The 18,968-nt window shown below is 46.4% G+C and overlaps 3 protein-coding genes across 3 annotated transcripts; all 3 read right to left on the bottom strand.

Moving 5' to 3' along the window:
* LOC8057710 lies at positions 2,223 to 3,354 on the bottom strand. Its single transcript, XM_002448365.2, has 2 exons — positions 3,017 to 3,354; positions 2,223 to 2,892 (listed from the first exon to the last, which is right to left on the bottom strand). The coding sequence occupies exons 1-2, from the start codon at positions 3,247 to 3,249 to the stop codon at positions 2,736 to 2,738; spliced, it is 390 nt and encodes a 129-aa protein (XP_002448410.1). The 5' UTR covers positions 3,250 to 3,354; the 3' UTR covers positions 2,223 to 2,735.
* On the bottom strand, positions 14,062 to 15,006 carry LOC8071066. Its single transcript, XM_002448366.2, has one exon. It carries the CDS (start codon positions 14,821 to 14,823, stop codon positions 14,515 to 14,517), a length of 309 nt encoding a protein of 102 aa, XP_002448411.1. The 5' UTR covers positions 14,824 to 15,006; the 3' UTR covers positions 14,062 to 14,514.
* On the bottom strand, positions 17,203 to 18,161 carry LOC8071067. The gene has a single exon (XM_002448367.2). It carries the CDS (start codon positions 17,874 to 17,876, stop codon positions 17,547 to 17,549), a length of 330 nt encoding a protein of 109 aa, XP_002448412.1. The 5' UTR covers positions 17,877 to 18,161; the 3' UTR covers positions 17,203 to 17,546.

Genomic DNA, 18,968 nt, shown 5'->3' on the forward strand with positions numbered 1-18,968 from the left:
CGGTCGCTTGGAGCCGGAGATATGAATAGCTGGGACAACGTGACTAAAATTAAGCAGAGACTCGATCCTGTCTTAAAATTGTAGTTAGTTATTATTATTCATCTTTCTTCCGCTGTTCTCTTCTTGTTTCGGAACAGATCTATGGCCACTTAGCTAGACGCATTGCATCACGTTCGTGCCAACTTAGCAAAGGGCAACAAGTTTTAAAGGATGCTGCTAATAATGAAAGATCTACCACCACAAGGAACATGCTCGTGCTTGCATTTGCCAGTTTAACCCTGCTCATAGTCATAGGTGAACGTGACATCCTCCAGTGAAACGACAAACTGATGACCACGTCAATGTCTTCTCGAACTTTAAAAAAAAAGTGTCGAAACTACAGTGCGATTCCACATGTACACGACCCCAAATTTCCTACTCCTACCGAGGCCACTGTACGTCTCGACAAGGCGGAGCGAGGACAATCTTGTCGCCTTCACCGCGCGTCTTTTACCTCTCCAAAGCGACAAGAACTGCGCTATAGCTAGCTAGCAGCGCACATCGTTTTTCATACTGGCCAGGACGCCACTAAAAAACCGGTGGCGACATGGCACCTCGGCTCGTTCAAACTTTGGCACCCCCACCCTCAAGAGGTCGACAGCCCACTCCCGTCCAACGCGCCAAGAGGTGGACAGCCGCGCGATTCCACCGCGACATGCCCGTACGCGCGCGTTCGTCTTCTTCCAGACCGTAACGCTGCAGGCTGCAGCAACCGCCGTACACGAAGGCACAGGCTAGCGTCACATGCGCGCATGGCGTGGTGGCCTGGCCTGCCGGTGGCGCGGTCCTCTGCGTGTAGGCAGCGGAGGGGGAGGGGGGCAGGGGCTGGTGGCGCGGCGCAGCGTCCGCCAGACGACGTCCTGGCACGCGCATGCGGAGCGGAGACGGAGAGGCATGGGCGCGCGGCCGCGACACGTGCGTCGCCGGCGTGGGTGCCCCCCGAACCACCGGCACCGGGCGAGATGCCGCTCGCGCAGCGCAGCGAGTGTTCCTTGCGAGCTACGGCCGCCAAGGGCAGGGCACACGGCGGCAGACGCTGCGGGCGGTCGTGGAGCATGGAGGGATCGAGGCCTCCCGGGCGTAACGTGGCGGGCGGAATCCGAGTGCTTTGTTTAAAGGCCTAGATTGCCCAAAGGATTCCCGGCGGCACATGGACGGCAACTCGCAAATCTACCGCCCTGGCTCTGAAAGATTTGTTTAGCCTGGGGTACGCTACGCTACGGCCAACAGCGCTGCACATTGATGCCAGCATGCTTCTGCGTGTAGTAGTTTACAAGTTTTTTTTTTCACTCCCCGTGTCCTTTAAAAAGAGCTAGTCTCGTTGTCTAAAAAATCAACAACTTTTAATTTTAATCAAATATATTAATGAAACAATAATATTTACGGTATATAATTAGGTAGATCTTTGAGTATACTTTTATAATAAACTTATTTAAAGATATAAATATTGTACGTATTTTTCTATAAATTTAGTTAAAATTAAGAAAAAAAATAACTACCACAATTTCTATAGCGACTTTTTTTTCAAAGTACGATACTACGGCCAGACACTCTTCTTCTAGATGCAATGGACGGTGCTATTACACGTACGAACACAGCCTATGTCTCTTTGTATCAAGAGGCTGACACGTGAGGCCGGGTCAAGATATATGGTTTGAGGGTCCACCCGCCAGAGAGAGTCCATTGAAAGAGTTAAGAAAAAAGGGCCGTTAACAGTGCATTTGCGTATAAAAATCACCGTTGTCGCTGGCCATTAGTGGTGTGACCTCAGGTTTGTAAGCTTCCAGGAAGCAGGCCTCACACATGACGCTCAGCTTTGCTGTGTGATTTCATTTCTTTATTTACTGCCTCCGTGCTCCTTTTCTTTCGTGGGGAGTAACAGCCATGGCATATTCACGAGTTCACGGCCAATTTTTCAGCACTAATAATAAATTAACAATCTGACCCAGGATTCTCTCTCTTTGAGTTTTCTGCTCAGCTGCTCGAACAACAAGCAGTGCCTTGTCCACTGTTTGTGCACAGTAAAAGGCGACAATGACCCGGCGGAGGTTTCTGCAGCCTGCAACGGGAATTCTCTGTTCACAGGACAGGAACAACAGAATAATAGTGGTCATTACGGTCCAATTGTCTCTTTTTCTTTAACAACAAAGAACTCCACGCACACAAAAAGCATTAACACAGCATGAACATGAACATAATTTTTCTCCTCTACAGTTCACACCAAAACAAATGATTCTGCCGTGGCGGTAAGCAAAGAAAACTTCTAAATAAGCGACAAATCACTAGCTCAGAGGAAGGAGCAGCGGAAGACAGCTGAAAACTGACGAGAAATTCGAGGACTTCTTTAGGCCTCTTCACTTGTTTCATACGTATCGACAGGTTACACGGCAGCAATCCCACACGCAGCACGCACACCCTTTTCACTCGTGCAAGAGGAACAGCAGAACCCGTGCAAACTCACGCTCAAACCAACCCTTCCGTCTCCATCTTTCGGAGATCAAGAGGATCCGATCAATCAACGGAGTAAAAGACGCAGCAGGCCTGTGCCGTGGCCTTCTCCTCCGTCCAGCCGGCGGCGATCCGCACGCACCATCGCCGCCCTTGCTTGGTGTTCTTCTTGTTCTTGAGGTGAAGCTAAATCCTACTAGGTTCGTTCGTACGTTTCCCGGCGCCCAAAAATTTTCTCAGCATCAGCATCACCACGCCCAGATGGGGATCCTCTGGGGGTTCTGCTTCTGCTGCCGCTGCCGCTGCTGCTCGGCGCGCCCCGTCTGCTTCAGCCGCTGCTCCCTCGCCTCGTCGATCTCGATCTGCTCCTGCCGGCACTCCTCGCTGCAGAACGGCATGTCACCTCTGCGATACCAAAAACAGCCACACCGCCGTCAGCAAACCATTCCTTCCTTCCTTCCTCCATGGCATGGAGATGTCTCAAACCCCCTGCTGGATATTCTAGATCGGTGGTGGTGCTGTTGTTTACCTGTACATGAAGATGTCCCTGTTGCCGGACAGGAGTTTCCGGCAGCGGAAGCAGATGTCGAGGTAGTGGTGGTGGCCGTGGAGCTCGTCGGCGTCGTCGCAGGGGTCGCAGAACATGCGGCCGGGCCGCCTCGGCGAGGCCGCCGGCTTCAGAGGGGAGGAGGAGGAGGAGGAGTGGCCGGAGAAGCCGGCCTCGAGGTCTCCGTAAGCCTCCTTGGGGTGGTAGTGCGCCATTTCTCCTTGGCTCTGTTCTGTGTCTGTTTCCTCTCCTCGGCGAATTGGTGCTCGGCTTTCTCTTTTCCGGGTTGTGGAAGGAAGGAAGTGGAGTGCGGGGAAGACGAGAGCGAGGGCGCTTTATATTTTGGAGGGAGGCGGAAAGGGGGAAGGTGGAATTTCTCATTTTGGTCCTCGGTTTATTTGTGGGGTTTTATAAACTTTAAAGTAACCCCTCACATCTTTATGCCCAAGTGGAGCCATGTTTTGCTTTTGCATTGGGCGGTTCAACAATTTTTTTCAGCGCAACTTTTTTTTATATAAGTGGAATTTTCAGCACAACTTTGAGGGCTTTTGTTATAACTTACAAGTGAAGTGGAGAATATACTGCTGCTGTGATAAGTGTGGTTTCGACTTTGTTCACATTCCTGCCATAGTTCCTCTACCTATTCATTCATGTGGGTGAAGACTGTGATAAGCAATTAAGCAGATATTATTTATGAACTACACATGTGGCTTGACTGCTTGAGTACCTACCCGTAATCCATTTGGTAAAATATAACCGTCTCATTTTATTTTACACTGTCTTCAATATAGACATTGGACCACTAGTTATTTTTCTATAACATGTTATTAAATCATTTCAATTTTCATGAGTTTTTGGAAGTACTTTTAAAATAAAATTACAACTTACATATTTGGCAACACTAAAATAATTCAAAGCTATTTGTGCTTTTAGTTTTTTGAGATTTGACTAAAATCTTGTTCTAAACATACAAGAGTGTGTAGCTAGAGCGTGCATAATTATAGTACATAAACTAATATCAAACATTGTTTTAGAATCTTTCATACGAAAACCGTAACAATGCATAAAAATGGGGGGAGTGTTCCTTTGTCTCAAATAAGTTGTTCTATAAGTTAAATTACCTCAAGTTAAACCAAATTTCTAGAAAAATAAACTATATTATTTATAATACAAATTTGGTATTGTTAGAGATATCATGGAATATATATTTTAAAGAGTACTTATTTGTTGTCATGGGTATTATTTTTCTATAATGAAATTGTTGAATCTTAGAATAGTTTGACTTACAACAGTAGAGGATTGATCTATTCTTCGTGAAGAGGGAGAGAGTATATCTAGCCACATTTATATTCGTTTTCAATAAAATAATTTTAAGAAGGGAACTAACAACCTTGGTGTCCCCCCCCCCCTCAAAAAAAATTCAGGCCTTGTTCAGTTCTCAAAAATTTGGGTTTTAAGCACTGTAGCAATTTCATTTTTATTTAACGAATATTATCTAATTATGGACTAACTAAGTTCAAAAGATTCATCTCGCGATTTACAGGCAAACTGTACAATTAGTTTTTGTTTTCATCTATATTTAATACTCTATACATGTGCCATAAAATTCGATGTGACGAGAAATCTTAAATTTTTTTTTGAAAACAAACAAGGTCCAATGTACATGCACACCTTTTACTCACGGAGTACAAGCTAGTAAAATGCTAGTGCCTAACCTACGCCCGCCTATGATTCGCATTACAAATTGCAGCTACGCTTTGCACGCATGGTTCCTTTGGTGAACGAAATATTCGACGCCGCGAGAAATCATTTGGGCCTTGTTTAGTTCCAAAATTTTTGGCAAAATGAGCACTGTAGCAATTTCGTTTGTATTTAACAAATATTGTTTAATCATGGATTAACTAGGCTCAAAAGATTTGTCTCGTCAATTCCGACTAAACTGTACAATTAGTTTTTATTTTTATCTATATTTAATACTCCATGCATACGTCTAAAGATTCGATGTGACGAGAAATCTGAAAAATTTTGCAAAATTTTTATGAACTAAACAAGGCCTTGGCACACGTAGCGTAGCATAGCGCTCTCTTTCTCCAGAAGGCGCTGTGGGCAGGGGTTCAGGCAAATGGCCCAAGGCCTTGTTTAGTTCCAAAAAATTTTGCAAAATAGGAATAATACAACTTTCGTTTGTATTCGACAAATATTATCTAATCATGTACTAACTAGACTCAAAAGATTCGTCTCGTCAATTCCGACCAAACTGTGTAATTAGTTTTTATTTTCGTCTATATTTAATACTTCATGCATGCGTCTAAAGATTTAATGTGATAAAAAATCTAAAAAAATTTTGTAAAATTTTTGGGAAGTAAACAAGGCCCAAGTTGCACCGCCGCCCGCCCACAAGGCTGTCATCCTCGAGCGCGCGCGCACTGTGAATCATATCAGCCATCTGATCCCTAGCCCAGTGGAAGGAAAACCGGGGTCCGCTGGTGTGCCCCGTGCACTAGCTTGTAGCTTGTACCGTTGCAGCGGGCAAACTCATGGCCTCATAGGTCCGAACCACCCACCCACTTGACATTTTGATTTCTTCCGCTTTTCCGCTCACCGGCCCGCTGGTTTTGGCTCCTCGCACGTCAACATCCGATTTGATGGATTGAACCGTTCCGGTCGACGAGTTCCTGCACGTCACTGATTGGTGGTTGGCTCCTGGTCTTTTGGTGCTGGTGCGGTGCTGCATCCACCCGAGCTGTGACGCTCTCCCATCAGCCCACCACCAAACAAATCAGGGGCGCCAGCGCCACTGCCCCCCGACTGGTGGTGCCTTGCGTGCCTGTGGCCTCCTGTGGGTTTGTGGCGCTTCTCTCTCTCTCTCTCTCTCTGGCCCCTGCGATCCAAATTGCAATCAGGAGCTTAATTTACTCGAAAGGAACCGGCAAATCAATTTGCATGGAGAGTCCCCATTTCCTTGCTTTTTTTTTTTGTGAAGTCCCCATTTCCTTGCTTTTCCCCCTGTCTTGTCGTGTGATGAAGCGTGGCGTGTGTGCCGCGGACTGCTGATTGGCCACTTTTTTAGGCGTGCCATGCAACTAGTGCGATAAAGCCACTGGCGTGGTGCATGATTACCTGGGAATTATCGGATCGAGTGTTGCCGGGGCATAGGTACTCAACAACAACTGCTGCTGCTGATCCAATGGGTTTCAGTTGCTTGTAACCTGAAGTCGATCTGTTAACTTAGGCCTTGTTTAGTTCGCAAAATTTTTTGTTTTTCGCTACTGTAGCATTTCGTTTTTATTTGACAAACATTGTCTAATCACGAAGTAACTAGGCTCAAAAGATTCATCTCACAAATTACAGGTAAAGTGTGCAGTTAGTTTTTATTTTCGTCTATATTTAATGTTCCATGCATACGACTAAAGATTCGATGTGACGGGGAATCTTGCAAATTTTTGCGAACTAAACAAGGCCTTATTAGTGGAGTGAGGAGATGCGTCTGTTTCAGTTTTCATCAGGTCTTTAAGAAGAGCTACTTGCAGGCCAGAAAAATGGAGTACATGTTAGATGGTTGTGCAGTTTCACGCTAAACTAATATGACAGTCACAGTCCGAGTATCCAACTGAGAGGAGTGGAGTAGTTCATGTTCAGAGCCTCATCATAAATCTGACAAGGAAAAGAATAGTTGTCTCGCAACAAAAACAACTCAACATTTTTCAGTGCAGCGGCTTTGGACATGATTGTGCTTAAATCGACTGGTGATTGTTGACCGTAACAATTCAAAGCAGATGCAACCATCCGATCGACGTTGTCACGTTGAGTTGTGATTTCTGGAAGAACAATGATCGTATGCCGCCAATTATGATGCAATTAATGCGAGCATATAGAGTACAGTACTCCTTTTTCATTGCTTCGTCTCTGTCCTCTACTCCTTGATGCCGAATTAGACACGGCTCAGTGAAAGTTATTGATGCTTCCCCATCACATGTCATGGTCTGTCATGGAATTGGAGACCCTACCCCAAGTCAAACGTTTTTCGAAGTTTCACCCTTACCACACTTCGGACTTGTTTAGTTCGCAAAATTTTTCAAGATTTCCCGTAACATCGAATCTTGCGGCACATGCATAGAGCATTAAATATACATGAAAACAAAAACTATTTGCACAGTTCATCTGTAAACCGCGAGATGAATCTTTTGAGCCTAGTTACTCTATAATTGGACAATGTTTGTCAAATAAAAACGAAAGTGCTACAGTGCCGTTTTCACAAGTTTTTGCGAACTGAACAAGGCCGTTAACCCTTTTTCGTAGCTGCAGCCATTTTCCATCAAGCATTATGATGCCATTTAGGAGGTGTAGCTTGGAGTGCACAATTCAAGGACTAGTGTAAAAAATACAGGACAAACAAGGACATATATAAATACATATGTTATACGGCCCTTTCTGCAAAGTAGCATTTTTTTTAACATAAAACGCCTCAATAGAGTGCTTATACATCATAGCTACGGTATGGCCTTGTCAAGGTCGCTTTCTTTGACACCCAATACATTTGGATGGAACGTTTCATGATAAAAAAAAAGAGAATCCTTCGCCATCAAGCTCTTACCAACAGTATGAACCGGTGCCACCATTTCTAATTCTTTTCTTCTTTTTCTTAAAAAAAATAAATAAATGAACGATAGGTCAGGGCATTTCAAGTCATCAACCACCTTAATTAAAGTGGGGGTAGGTTTCATGTTATCGATCCATGTCAATAATTGGCTATTCTTTTTATCAGCTTTTGCCTGGTCAATCTTTTGTGCTCATTTCAGCCAAAAAAAAATCAAAAACTTTTTCAGATTTCCCATCACATCGAATCTTGCGGCACATGCATAGAGCATTAAATATATTTAAAAACAAAAACTAATTACGCAGTTACCCGTAAATCGCGAGATGAATCTTTTATGCTTAGTTAGTCTATAATTAGACAATAATTATCAAATAAAAACAAAAATACTACAATACCGAAAACCAAAAATTTTTAGAAACTAATAAACAAGTCCTCACTCACTCAATCCTCCCATAATTTAAACGGCACCCACTTAAATTTGAACAGGTACATACAGGATCCTTTCCGCCCCAAGGTTTGTTTACAAAAAAACGAAAGAAACATCTGATTATACCATCCGGTGGACGGTGGTTTCATCGACGGCCTCTGATTGATGGGTGCCTAATATTTTGTTGCTGCCTGCCCGGGCGCGTCGCCGTCACTTTCAGCGGCAAATGAAGCCGGTGGCCCGGCCCGGCCAGCGCACGCAGTATCGTGCGGGCGTCGCCGTCGCCATCACGAGGGCACTGACACTCTCTAATTCCGCTGTTTGCTTTGCGCAAGATTGATCGACGTGGGTGCTGTGCGCGGGCCTGCGAATCGCTGGATCCGCCACAAGGAACCACAGGGAAAAGGGGAAAAGGGCGGGCGGCCTCTGATGCGCCAGATGCAGCATGTCGACATGCCGACATGGAGCTGCGTGTGTGCTGGGGCCCCCGGCTATTCTTTGGGACTGGACGGCCGTCAATTTTTGGCACGGGAACCCCGTGGTGATGGCTGCTACTGGCGCTGATAAAAAAAAATGCCCCAGGGTAAGCATCGGTTAACCAATCGGCTGGACGCGTGGTTATTTCTGGCAATATTGTTCTTCATCAGGTATCCGGTACATCATAATGCTTGATGGAAATTTCAGACCTACACTTTGCAAGTTGTCAAGTCAGATTGAACCGCACAAAGTGTAGACAGAGAAATGATGCAGATGGCAATAGAGGGAAATGGGACAGGTGCGTGCGTGATGGCCGAATTCATTCATTTCAGTGAAAGAGATAAAAATATACTCACTCCGTCCCAAATTGTAAGTCGTTTAACTTTTTTTACTACAAGTTTGACCACTCGTCTTATTCAAAAAAATTGTGCAAATATAGTCAAATTTTAAGTCACTCTTGAAGAATTTTTATTAATAAACCAATACACAACAAAAAAAAGTGATATTTTATACAAAACTTTAAATAAGACGAGTGGTCAAACTTTATATTAAAAAAGTCAAACGACTTAGAATTTGGGATGAATTTAGTATATCGTTGAAGCTAACTGCCCCCCTTCCCTCTCTGGTCAAAGAAAACGTCCTAACGAAGGTTCAGTACAGTACAAATAGTCACGCTATTTGACCGGTTGACCCAGCACAGTCAGATGACTGAATTCTCAGTGCCTGGATTATACTGAACAGAAAATTCGCATCGCCATTTACTAGATAGATTCCTGCACATAAGAGAAAACTACAAGGGGCGCAATAATGCAGCTTTGGCTGAGTCATGGGTGACCAAAAAAGATTCTTACTGGAGAAAAAAAAACTTTTATATTACATGTGTGTGTGAGTGTGAGAGAGAAGGTCACTGAAATATTCTAAAGCACACCATTACCTGCATTATATATCTTGCCTCCAGAATAATGCTTTAGATTTTTATAAAAAATAAAAAATAAAAAGAATAATCCCTTGATTGGTTTTTTGTCTTCTATCACAACCAGATAATAAAATAGTACTACAGCTAACCGAATCACAGTATGGCCGATACAGATCACCTGAAGAAAAACAAATGGGAATACTCAGAAACCGAACCATCCAGATTTTCTAACGGCTATCAGGAAGCAAATGAAAACTCTTCTATTGACTGGTGACAAGAACTGTCGAAATTAAAATTCCGGTACCAGAAACCGTGGATTCAGCGCCTCAACTACCCAACATTGGAGATGCAGAAATGAATTCTGTTTTATTAGTCGTCAGAGTGACTCCCAAGCAAGCTTTGACAGTACTGCACAGAGAATAATTCTAGGCTTTGACATGTATTATTATTGCACCTCCCAGCGGAATTGCAGCTCGGTCTCCGTGGGCCGGCCGGGGCCGGACGAGACACGAAGACAAGATTTTTGATACTAGATGATTCCTCCAACTGACGAGTGGGCCATAGCCCCTGACTCTCTGGTGGGGCCCATGTGCCTCATGGGCTTGACTATTCGCCGCATGATTAACCAGCAGGAACCCAAAACCAGCTGTTTGTTCCCTAATAATAATTATCACATTTCCGAGCTCAAAAAAAAAAATCACATTTCCACCAGCTTTTAAATAAACTGGGGCCTTGTTTACTTTCATTCAAAATCCAAAAATTTTTCAAGATTCTCCGTCATATCGAATCTTTAGGCGTATGCATGGAGTATTAAATATACACAAAAATAAAAACTAATTATATAGTTTGGTCGAAATTTAAGAGACGAATTTTTTAAGCCTAGTCAGATCATAATTGAACAATAATTATCACAAACAAACAAAAGTGTGTCGCGAAATCTTTTCGTCCAAAACTAAACACGGCCTAGCTAAACAGCATAGAATCCAACGACTAATCGTGGCTGGCTGACGCATACACGTGCAGAGGCAGTCAGGCACGCTGGATCTCGACCGGCACACGTGTATCGGCTGGCGGCCGGCGGCTTAACCAACCCCAATAATCAAACCGTCAGTACGTACAACGAATTCCTTGCTTTCCTTGCACACCAATTAACCCTAGTTTTAAACTGCCCTTCTTCCTAGGTGAGAATCAAACAGGAACCCGGCTTGCTGCTCTTTTCGCCAGCAAAAGAGAGAGGGGTTAACCAAAACAATGCAGGAAACTGGCGGTGGAGCCATGTGCTCGAATCTGCACCATTTAGGCAGGGTCAGGCAGGCCCTAATAAGCTTTGTGCTTTGGTTAAACTAAACGCAACCTTGGCGTACTGCCAGGGCCACTCATCATGGCCAGAGGCGCCGCTAGGCTTTCTGCCCGCCTATCGAACGGCAACGGCACATGGTTAGGCACGCCGAGACAGCCGTCATTCCACGGCCCGGCCACGGAAGGAGCCCCTAGCTCCCCCATGCCTTTTCCCCCGACGGGAATCATGGCGCGTGCTGGTGTGCACGCCGGTGTCGTGTCGCGCTCGCGAGCAGCCGTGGCGGTGGCGAGGCGCCTTGGCAGGTTCCGGGCTTGCTTTTGCCGCGGTGAGTGCGTAATCGCTCACGTCAGATGGGATGGGTCGCCGGTCCGGCCCGGTCGCGAGGGCTTGGGCGTCAAGGTGAAGCCATGGGCAGTTGGGCATGGGGCACACCAGGTTGTTTCTAGGCGAGTGGCGAGAGCGTGCCAGGTTGCGCCTTGGGAACAGCGGATTCGTTTTGGCTTGAGCGACAAGCACGAGCGGGAGCGGCCTCGCACGAGACCCCGACGGAATCAGGGCTGGTTTACTTCCAAATCTTTTTATACAATATGAATAGTGATACTTTCGTTTGTATTTGATAAATATTGTCCAATCATAAACTAATTAGGGTTAAAAGATTCGTCTCGTCAATTTCGACCAAACTGTGCAATTAGTTTTTTATTTTCGTCAATATTTAATACTCCATGCATGCGTCTAAAGACTCGATGTGATAGAAAATCTAAAAAATTTTGTAAAATTTTTTAGGAACTAAACAAGGCCGTGGGCATGCTTTGGGGACCATCTCTCGAGTGGATTTCCCCCGTTTTTTCGCCGCTCTCGTGAGCTACGCCGTGAGGAAGAGGAGCCAATGGAGTAGTCCCGCTTTGACGGCGAGAGCTCTTGCTCTTTCCGTGAAGCAGCCGGAGCCGGCTTCCTTGAGATCTGCTCTCCCGCCTGGCTCTTTTTTCTCTCCGGGTGCTTTTTGTTCCCCTAGGTGAGTGACGACGACTGACGAGCTCTTCAACTGGGAGGTTCGTCTTGCCGCACGCTGTCTGCCCCCATACAATGCAGGGCACTGCCATTCATAACTTCGGATAGTCTAAATCTAGGCCTTATTGAGATGCGGAAGTTTTTTTTAGATTTCGTTACTGTATCACTTTACAATTATAAAATAACTAGGGTTAAAAGATTTAACTCGCGATTAACAGGCAAACTGTGTAATTAGTTTTTGTTTTCGTCTATATTTAATGTTTCATGCATGTGCCGCAAAATTCGATGTGATAGAGAATCTTGAAAACTTTTTGGTTTTTAAGGTGAACTAAACAGAGCCCTAAATTGAATTTTGCTATAGTACTCCCAAATATCAAATCACCGATCCTCTAAGGTAAAAGTGATAAATGAGGATGGATTATGGCAAGAACTCTTACGGAATAAATACCTAAAAGATAAAACCATAGCAAGTTGTTCTAAAAAGCCAACAGATTCTCATTTTTGGAAAGGCCTAATGAATGTTAAAGATATTTTCATGGGGTTCGGGTCATTTAAGGTCAAAGATGGTTCACAAACTCGTTTTTGGATGGATACCTGGCTGGGCAACCAACCACTCAAAACTAAATTCCCCTCGTTATTCAATATTGTGAGAAGAAAACAAGCCTCCGTGGCAAGTGTCCTTGCAGCCGTCCCTTTAAACATCTCCTTCCGCCGCAATTTAGCGGGGAGAAACCTATAGGACTGGCACAGAATTGTTGCTTCTCTACAGGATGTGAATTTACAAGAGGGAAGAGATGTTTTCGTTTGGTCTTTACATTCATCAGGTAGTTTTTCAGTTAGCTCGATGTATGCCGCGTTAATTAACAATGGTGTCAGAGTGCCACAAGATATATGGCAGATCAAAGTTCCTACAAAAATAAAGATATTTTTGTGGTACTTAAAAAGAGGTGTGATTTTAACAAAAGATAACCTAGCCCGTCGTAATTGGAATGGTGACACGAGATGTAGCTTTTGCCATTCTAAAGAAACTATTCATCACCTCTTTTTTGATTGTTTTTATGCCAAATTTCTGTGGCGTGCAGTACATTTAATGTTTGGGATATCACCTCCTCTTAGCATAGAGGAATTATTTGTTCATTGGTCTAAGTTGGGTGATAACTTGCACAATTCTTTGTTATTAACAGCAGCATCGGCTTTATGTTGGACAATTTGGTTAACACGAAACGAAGTGGTTTTTGACAAAAGTAGACCAAAAACTTTTTTGCAGGTACTCTTCCAGGGAACACATTGGCTGCGCCAATGGGCAAGACTGCAACGACGTGATGATCAGCGGGACCAGCTAATTCTTGTTGGACATCATCTTGAGTCGTCAGTCTTGCATTTTTTTAGGTCAAATGGTTGGTTGTCAAATAGGTTTATTGGTCTCTCTTAGTCAAATCTTTACTTCATGTTTCTTTTTTTTCCAAAGTAAATTCTGTAAACTTTGGAAATAGTGCGCTGAACAGATGTTCAAACTTTGTAATAATTGGTCTGATTCTACTTGTTGGTAGATGAAGCCGGATATAAACTATCCTTTATCTAAAAAAAAGTGTACTATATCAAAGCCGGTCTGGACTACCAGACTAAGGAGGGGTATGCCCAAAAGAAAGTACGTAGGACTATAGAAGGGGCAACATAGTCTTTTTGCCTTGAATTTAATGCCGGTACAATGAAAACAAGATGGAAGTGTTAAGAAAAGATGAAATAATGGGAAGTGTCAAACAGGGAACAAGAGATGAAATAGGTGACATATAGAGAAGATTTTAAGTTTCGATGTCAAATATGGAAGCATAATTTTTTTTAGTGTCAAATAGAGAAGTTTTCCTAGTTAAAAACTGTTGAAGTGGATTGTTTTTTTTTTCACTTCTCCTATGCCTCATGTGTGATTTTTTTGGTGTTGTTCGCACAACATACCATTGTATTAGTTTTTTATTATAGAAAAATTATTAATTGTCTCTTTGAGTTCTCATTTTAATTGTACTAGTTGGTTCTATGAAACTGTTGTCTGAAAATTCCTAAAAGTTCAGACACCTAAAATATATCAACTTCTTTTTTCACCAAAATATCTATTTCGGTCACTACAGGAAAGAATATATTGGAGTTGCTCTTTATGTTCTTGGGATTTTGTAGATCTTCATTTTTTTATGAAAAACTAGATCTTCATTTTATAGAGAAGCGGAAGGGAGGGAACCCACGTAGAGGAAACCGATATTGACGGTGCCCACTACTATACGTGTCAATAAACAAAATGTGTAAACTTGGCTTGTCGTAGTAGAGCAGAGATCGTGTTGAAATCTCACATGGGAAACAAAAAATCCCAAATGCATGCACTGGCTTTACAAAGAACAAACCGGTGTACAATCAACGCTAAAACACACTCTTCGCACCCTGTACGAGCCAAAGATCAGAGCGTCCAACGGGGTGCGTGTGCATAGTTGGGCGACTCGCCACAGCCACAAGCAAGCAGATCACAGATCGGTGACTGAACTTTCTTCCCCAGGCGAAGTGGTCAGTCCGCCCTCGGGCGCCGTCGCGCCGATAGCATCGGCGCAGTGCTCAGGCAGGACAACAGCGACCTAGAAATCGAAGTCCTATGTCCCGCCGGCACCCATCGACGTTTCTCCAGGTGCAGAAATCTCTTGTTGACACACAAGGGGAATAGGGGATGCATGTCTTCTGGTCTTCAGGACCGTGCCGTCACTTAGGCCCCGGCCGTTCAGGTCGCAACAGACACCTTCCTGGACTCCTGGTGCCTGGACTCTGTTCTGGAGGAGTACTGCTGCTGCTGCTGCTGCTGCCTCCGTCCGGCGGCGGACCTGGCGGCCTGCCTGGCGCGGATGGCGTCGAGCTGCATCTGCTCGTCGCGGCACTCCTCGCTGCAGAAGGGCGTGTCGCCTCTGTACATGAAGATGTCGTCGTCGCGTCCCAGCGGCTTGGCGCAGAGCGCGCAGGCGTCCAGCGCGGGCAGCAGCAGGCTGGAGACCTCGCACACCGGCTCGGCGTCGAAGAAGAAGGCGGAGGCCATGGCTGGCGCGCGTGTAGTAGCCGTGGGTGTGGCTGTTGTTTCTGTGACTAGGCTAGGAAAGCAAGCTTTGCTCGTTGGGTGCTGGCCTGTTGCTGCTGCGGGTGGTCGGAGACTCGGAGGAGGACGAGAGGTGAGTGAGAGGCGAGAGGCCGAGGGGCGTTTATATGGGCGGACTGACGAGGACTGGACGGGGAGGGCAACGCCGACGCGGGCGCGCGTGAGAAAACAGGGGTCGGGCGCGGGCGGGGGCGGGGTGGCCCACGCACGGCCCACGGGGAGGGCAATACCGCCCGCCGGACGGGCGGAGCCACCGAACCTGGGCAGCCGCAGGGAACGGAATCGGAATGGAGTGGTTCGGTTCTTTATTCCCGGAGTGGTTGGCTTCGGCCTGACGAGTTGATGAGGGACGCATCGTTCCGTTCGTGCCTGGGCGGGGCGCGTGGCCCACGCCCGCGGCTCCACCGCGAACGAGAGCGACGTGAGGCGAAGGCGACAGGCAAAAAATGTCATGCTCGAGCTCGACAGCGACGTGGCCGTGGGCTCTGGTTTCCGAAAGCAACACGCCGGAATGGCAACTTGGACGTCCCGGTACTTCACGAAAACCGTGTGCGATGCTATGCTACTCCTATCACATAAAGGAAAAGGTGACCCCTAGTGGACTCGAAATACCCACTTTGCTCGGCTTTCCGTAGAGGGGGAAAAGAGCAGGCTACATAATTCCATGGTTTTGTAATATCAATGAAAAAGAGAAGAAGGTCGGAATCGTTTGCGACAAATCTATACCATTAGGCGAAAAGCTTCGAACTTTGGCTTAAACTAATGTAAACGTTCTGGCGCCCGTAATAAGGGAACCGGACCTTTTGCCCGTACTCGCAAATGATCGAGAGCACCGCACGCTCTAGTCCAGTGCCCTCTACTGTTTTTTTTTTAATATGGATGCTTTATTACGGGAATCTTGGGGGGAAGTGTGGTGCATGCACGCCAACGCCAGGCGGCACACTTGTGGCTCGTCGACGTCGCGGCCTTGCGGGGACCGTTGGCAGGTGTCCGTCCAATAGGCGATGGCCACTGCGTCTGCACGCAATCTGAGGCTAAGTGATTTTAAACGCTCGAGGGAGATCGGAGGATCAGGGAGAATTTGTTGTTTAATCGAGAGATTGCCAGGTTTCGCCTTGGCGGCAGTGCACGTCTCGGTGCACTGTACTCCACGGACCACGGGCGAAGCACCGTGCGATCGCAGCTTGAGAGCTGTGCGGTTCCGGATTCCATCGGTTCAGGCCGGCAGGCTTCGTCCCGGGGAGCAGCTTTTATCGAGATCTGCGCTGAGTTTGTTTAGCCTCGGATAAAAACTGCACAATTCGGCCTGTTAATTGCAGGCCTGCAGAGCTTGCAAGTTGCGGATTATCATCATTATAAACGGTAACTGAGAGCTAGGCAGCTAGCTGCAGTGCACCTGCGCACCGGGTTCTGCCTTACTCCCTCCGTTCAATTTACGAGTCATTTCAAAAACTTTGGAGACCCAAACATCTTAAGTTTGACTAACATTATAAATAAAAAAATTAAAAAAAAATTATAATATTAAATAGATATTACTATAAAAATATAAATAATCAAGAATGGTATCATAAATATTATTATGTTATCATATAAATTTAGTTAAACTTGAGATGTTTTTAACTATTTAAAATTATTAGAATAACTTATAATTTAGAAATGAAGAGAATAATTAACAGATCAGGATGGGTATGCATTGTACCGAAAAAATGATCTCTTAAAAATTGTACGGAGTACTAGTACTAGCCAGTGGTGCAAGATCGTTTGGAAATTCGCAGGACTCGCTCTCCATTAGGGCCTTGTTTAGTTCCCGTCAAAATCCAAAAAAAATTCAAGATTTCTCTCATATCGAATTTTATGGTACATGCATAGCTAAATATATATGAAAAAATAATTAATTATACAGTTTACCTGTAAATCATGAGATGAATTTTTTAAGCCTAATTAGTACATAATTAAACAATATTTATTAAATACAAACGAAAGTGCTACATTAGCGAAATCTAAAAAGTTTTCACCACTAAGCCTAGGGCACACAGGTGATGGCTGCGTATGCAGTGAGTCATGCCCAACCTGGCGCTGATCAGGCACATGTTAAGGAGTACTGGACTTGAGGTCCACGGCCTCCAGCCTAGCAATGACGTGATGACACTCTACACTGATTCAGCGATGAGTCGTGAGGCGCGCAGAAGAGAATAGGAACAAACAAGCAATAATTTGAAGTGCTCAACAAATCCTCCACTCCACTTCGCTTGGAGACGATTCATTCATTCTAAAGTACTAGTACTACTGTTCAGGCGACTTGTACAGTTAACTCATTCGCAATTACTATCAAAACAATGAATCAATTCATGAACAAGTTGAATCGCACACGATGTTCGAAAAAAATGGCTTTGAATTTGGAGGTAAAGCTTTCCAAATGCTTCGGATTTACAAAACGGTATTACAAAAGGACATTGACAGTGGCACGCAGGCCAATCCTGATGCAACCAGAGGAACTCTGAATCTCTGATGGAGAACGTCGTCTCCGATTCCCCGGCGTCCGCGGGCCTCATCCACCGCACAGCTCGGCTCAGGCCAGCGCGACGGAGCAACGGGCCGCGACGTGCTTTCACTTGTCCGGCTGTCGCTCGATCTGATCTAGGTAGCTTCCGGTCGCCTGGCGTTGATCAGGTCGCCACCGCGGACACCTTCCTGGCGTCCCGGTGCCCGCGCCGCGCCTCCGCTCCTGACGAGTACGACGGCTGCCGCCGGCCGCCGCCGGACCTGGCGGAGGCCTGCTGCCTGGCTCGGATGGCGTCGAGCTGCATCTGCTCGTAGCGGCACTCCTCGCTGCAGAAGGGCGTGTCCCCTCTGTACATGAAGATGTCGCTGTCGCGCGCCAGCGGCTTGGCGCAGAGCGCGCACGCGTCGAGCGCGTGCAGGCTGCGCTCGCCGACGGCGGGCTCCGCGTCGAAGAAGAAGGCGCAGGCGAGATGTGCTGCTGATGCTGCTGCCATGGCTTTGGTTTTTGGCTCTCGATGCGCTGCTAGCTGCTAGCTGCAAGCCTGCAACTGCAAGAGTGTGGAGACTAGAGAGGACGGGATGGACGGTTTGAGCTCAGCTCGGAGGCGAGGTGCGGGGCGGTATATATGGCGGACTGGGACTGGTGCCGGGCGCCGTGAGCGGGCAAGGAAAGATGGCGGTCTGGCGCGAGACGTCTCGCTCGCCGTGCGGGCGGGCAATACCGCGCGCCGGCACTGACGCCGACAAACCGGGAAGGAGAACGGAGTGGCTTCCATTCTTTATTACGGCGAAGGGCCATGGACCAATGGTTGGGTGGTTTTCGGGGCACGGTTCTGCTTGGCGGCAGCCGTGTCCGCGCCACGTCACGCAGGCTCGCACGCGGGGCGGTGACTCGGCCACACCGCGACGACCGACGAGGACGACGACAGGAGGCGCGGGTCCCTGTCTGACGTGGATGGGGTTCGGGTCGGGAACTCTGGAATTCCCAAGCACACAGGAATAGCACAAAAACGTCCCTCCCTCTCCCTGTTTACATGCGAAAACCGTGTGCTGCGGTCTCAAAGGAACCGAAGCAAATGCAGCACTTGCTCCGCTTTTGAGTAGCAAACGAGGGGAGTAAATATTCTTATGGAAAAGCAGGTCACGTTTGGCTTAAACTAACCTGACTCTTTTTGCCACACCACATGTTAAGCACGCAAATGATAGAGACCACTTGCCGTCAAAATACCATCATGGGCACCATTTTTTTAGGCAGGTGGCACCACGGCACACCCGAAGCATTGCGTCTACCACTAGGGGACTGGTGGTTTCTGTGCTACTCCTCTCCTGTATAAAAAACTTTGGAGGGAATCGATTGAATTGCTTACAAAACTTGATGAACCAGAGGATGCCAGGTTTCGCCTTCACAATGTTGCACGTCTTGGAGTAGGGACTAGGGAGGTAGCACCTCGTGGTTGCAAGTGCACGGCACAAGATTCCATCGACCATCGGTCAGGCATGCAGGCAGGTTTCGCCCGGGGGAGCAGCTTTCTCGAGATCGGCGAGTGGAATATGCTTCAGACGAGCACCACACTAGGCTTTCACCG

The sequence above is a fragment of the Sorghum bicolor genome, chromosome 6 (assembly GCF_000003195.3).
Source record: "Sorghum bicolor cultivar BTx623 chromosome 6, Sorghum_bicolor_NCBIv3, whole genome shotgun sequence".
NCBI lineage: Eukaryota > Viridiplantae > Streptophyta > Magnoliopsida > Poales > Poaceae > Sorghum > Sorghum bicolor.

Excerpts from the sequence above, each read along its gene's own strand:
- LOC8071066 (XM_002448366.2), bottom strand. The coding sequence starts at position 14,823 with ATGGCCTCCGCCTTCTTCTTCGACGCCGAGCCGGTGTGCGAGGTCTCC.
- LOC8071067 (XM_002448367.2), bottom strand. The coding sequence starts at position 17,876 with ATGGCAGCAGCATCAGCAGCACATCTCGCCTGCGCCTTCTTCTTCGAC.
- LOC8057710 (XM_002448365.2), bottom strand. The coding sequence starts at position 3,249 with ATGGCGCACTACCACCCCAAGGAGGCTTACGGAGACCTCGAGGCCGGC. Across the intron at positions 2,893-3,016 it reads AGGGACATCTTCATGTACAG|AGGTGACATGCCGTTCTGCA; the intron begins GTAAACAACAGC and ends TTGGTATCGCAG.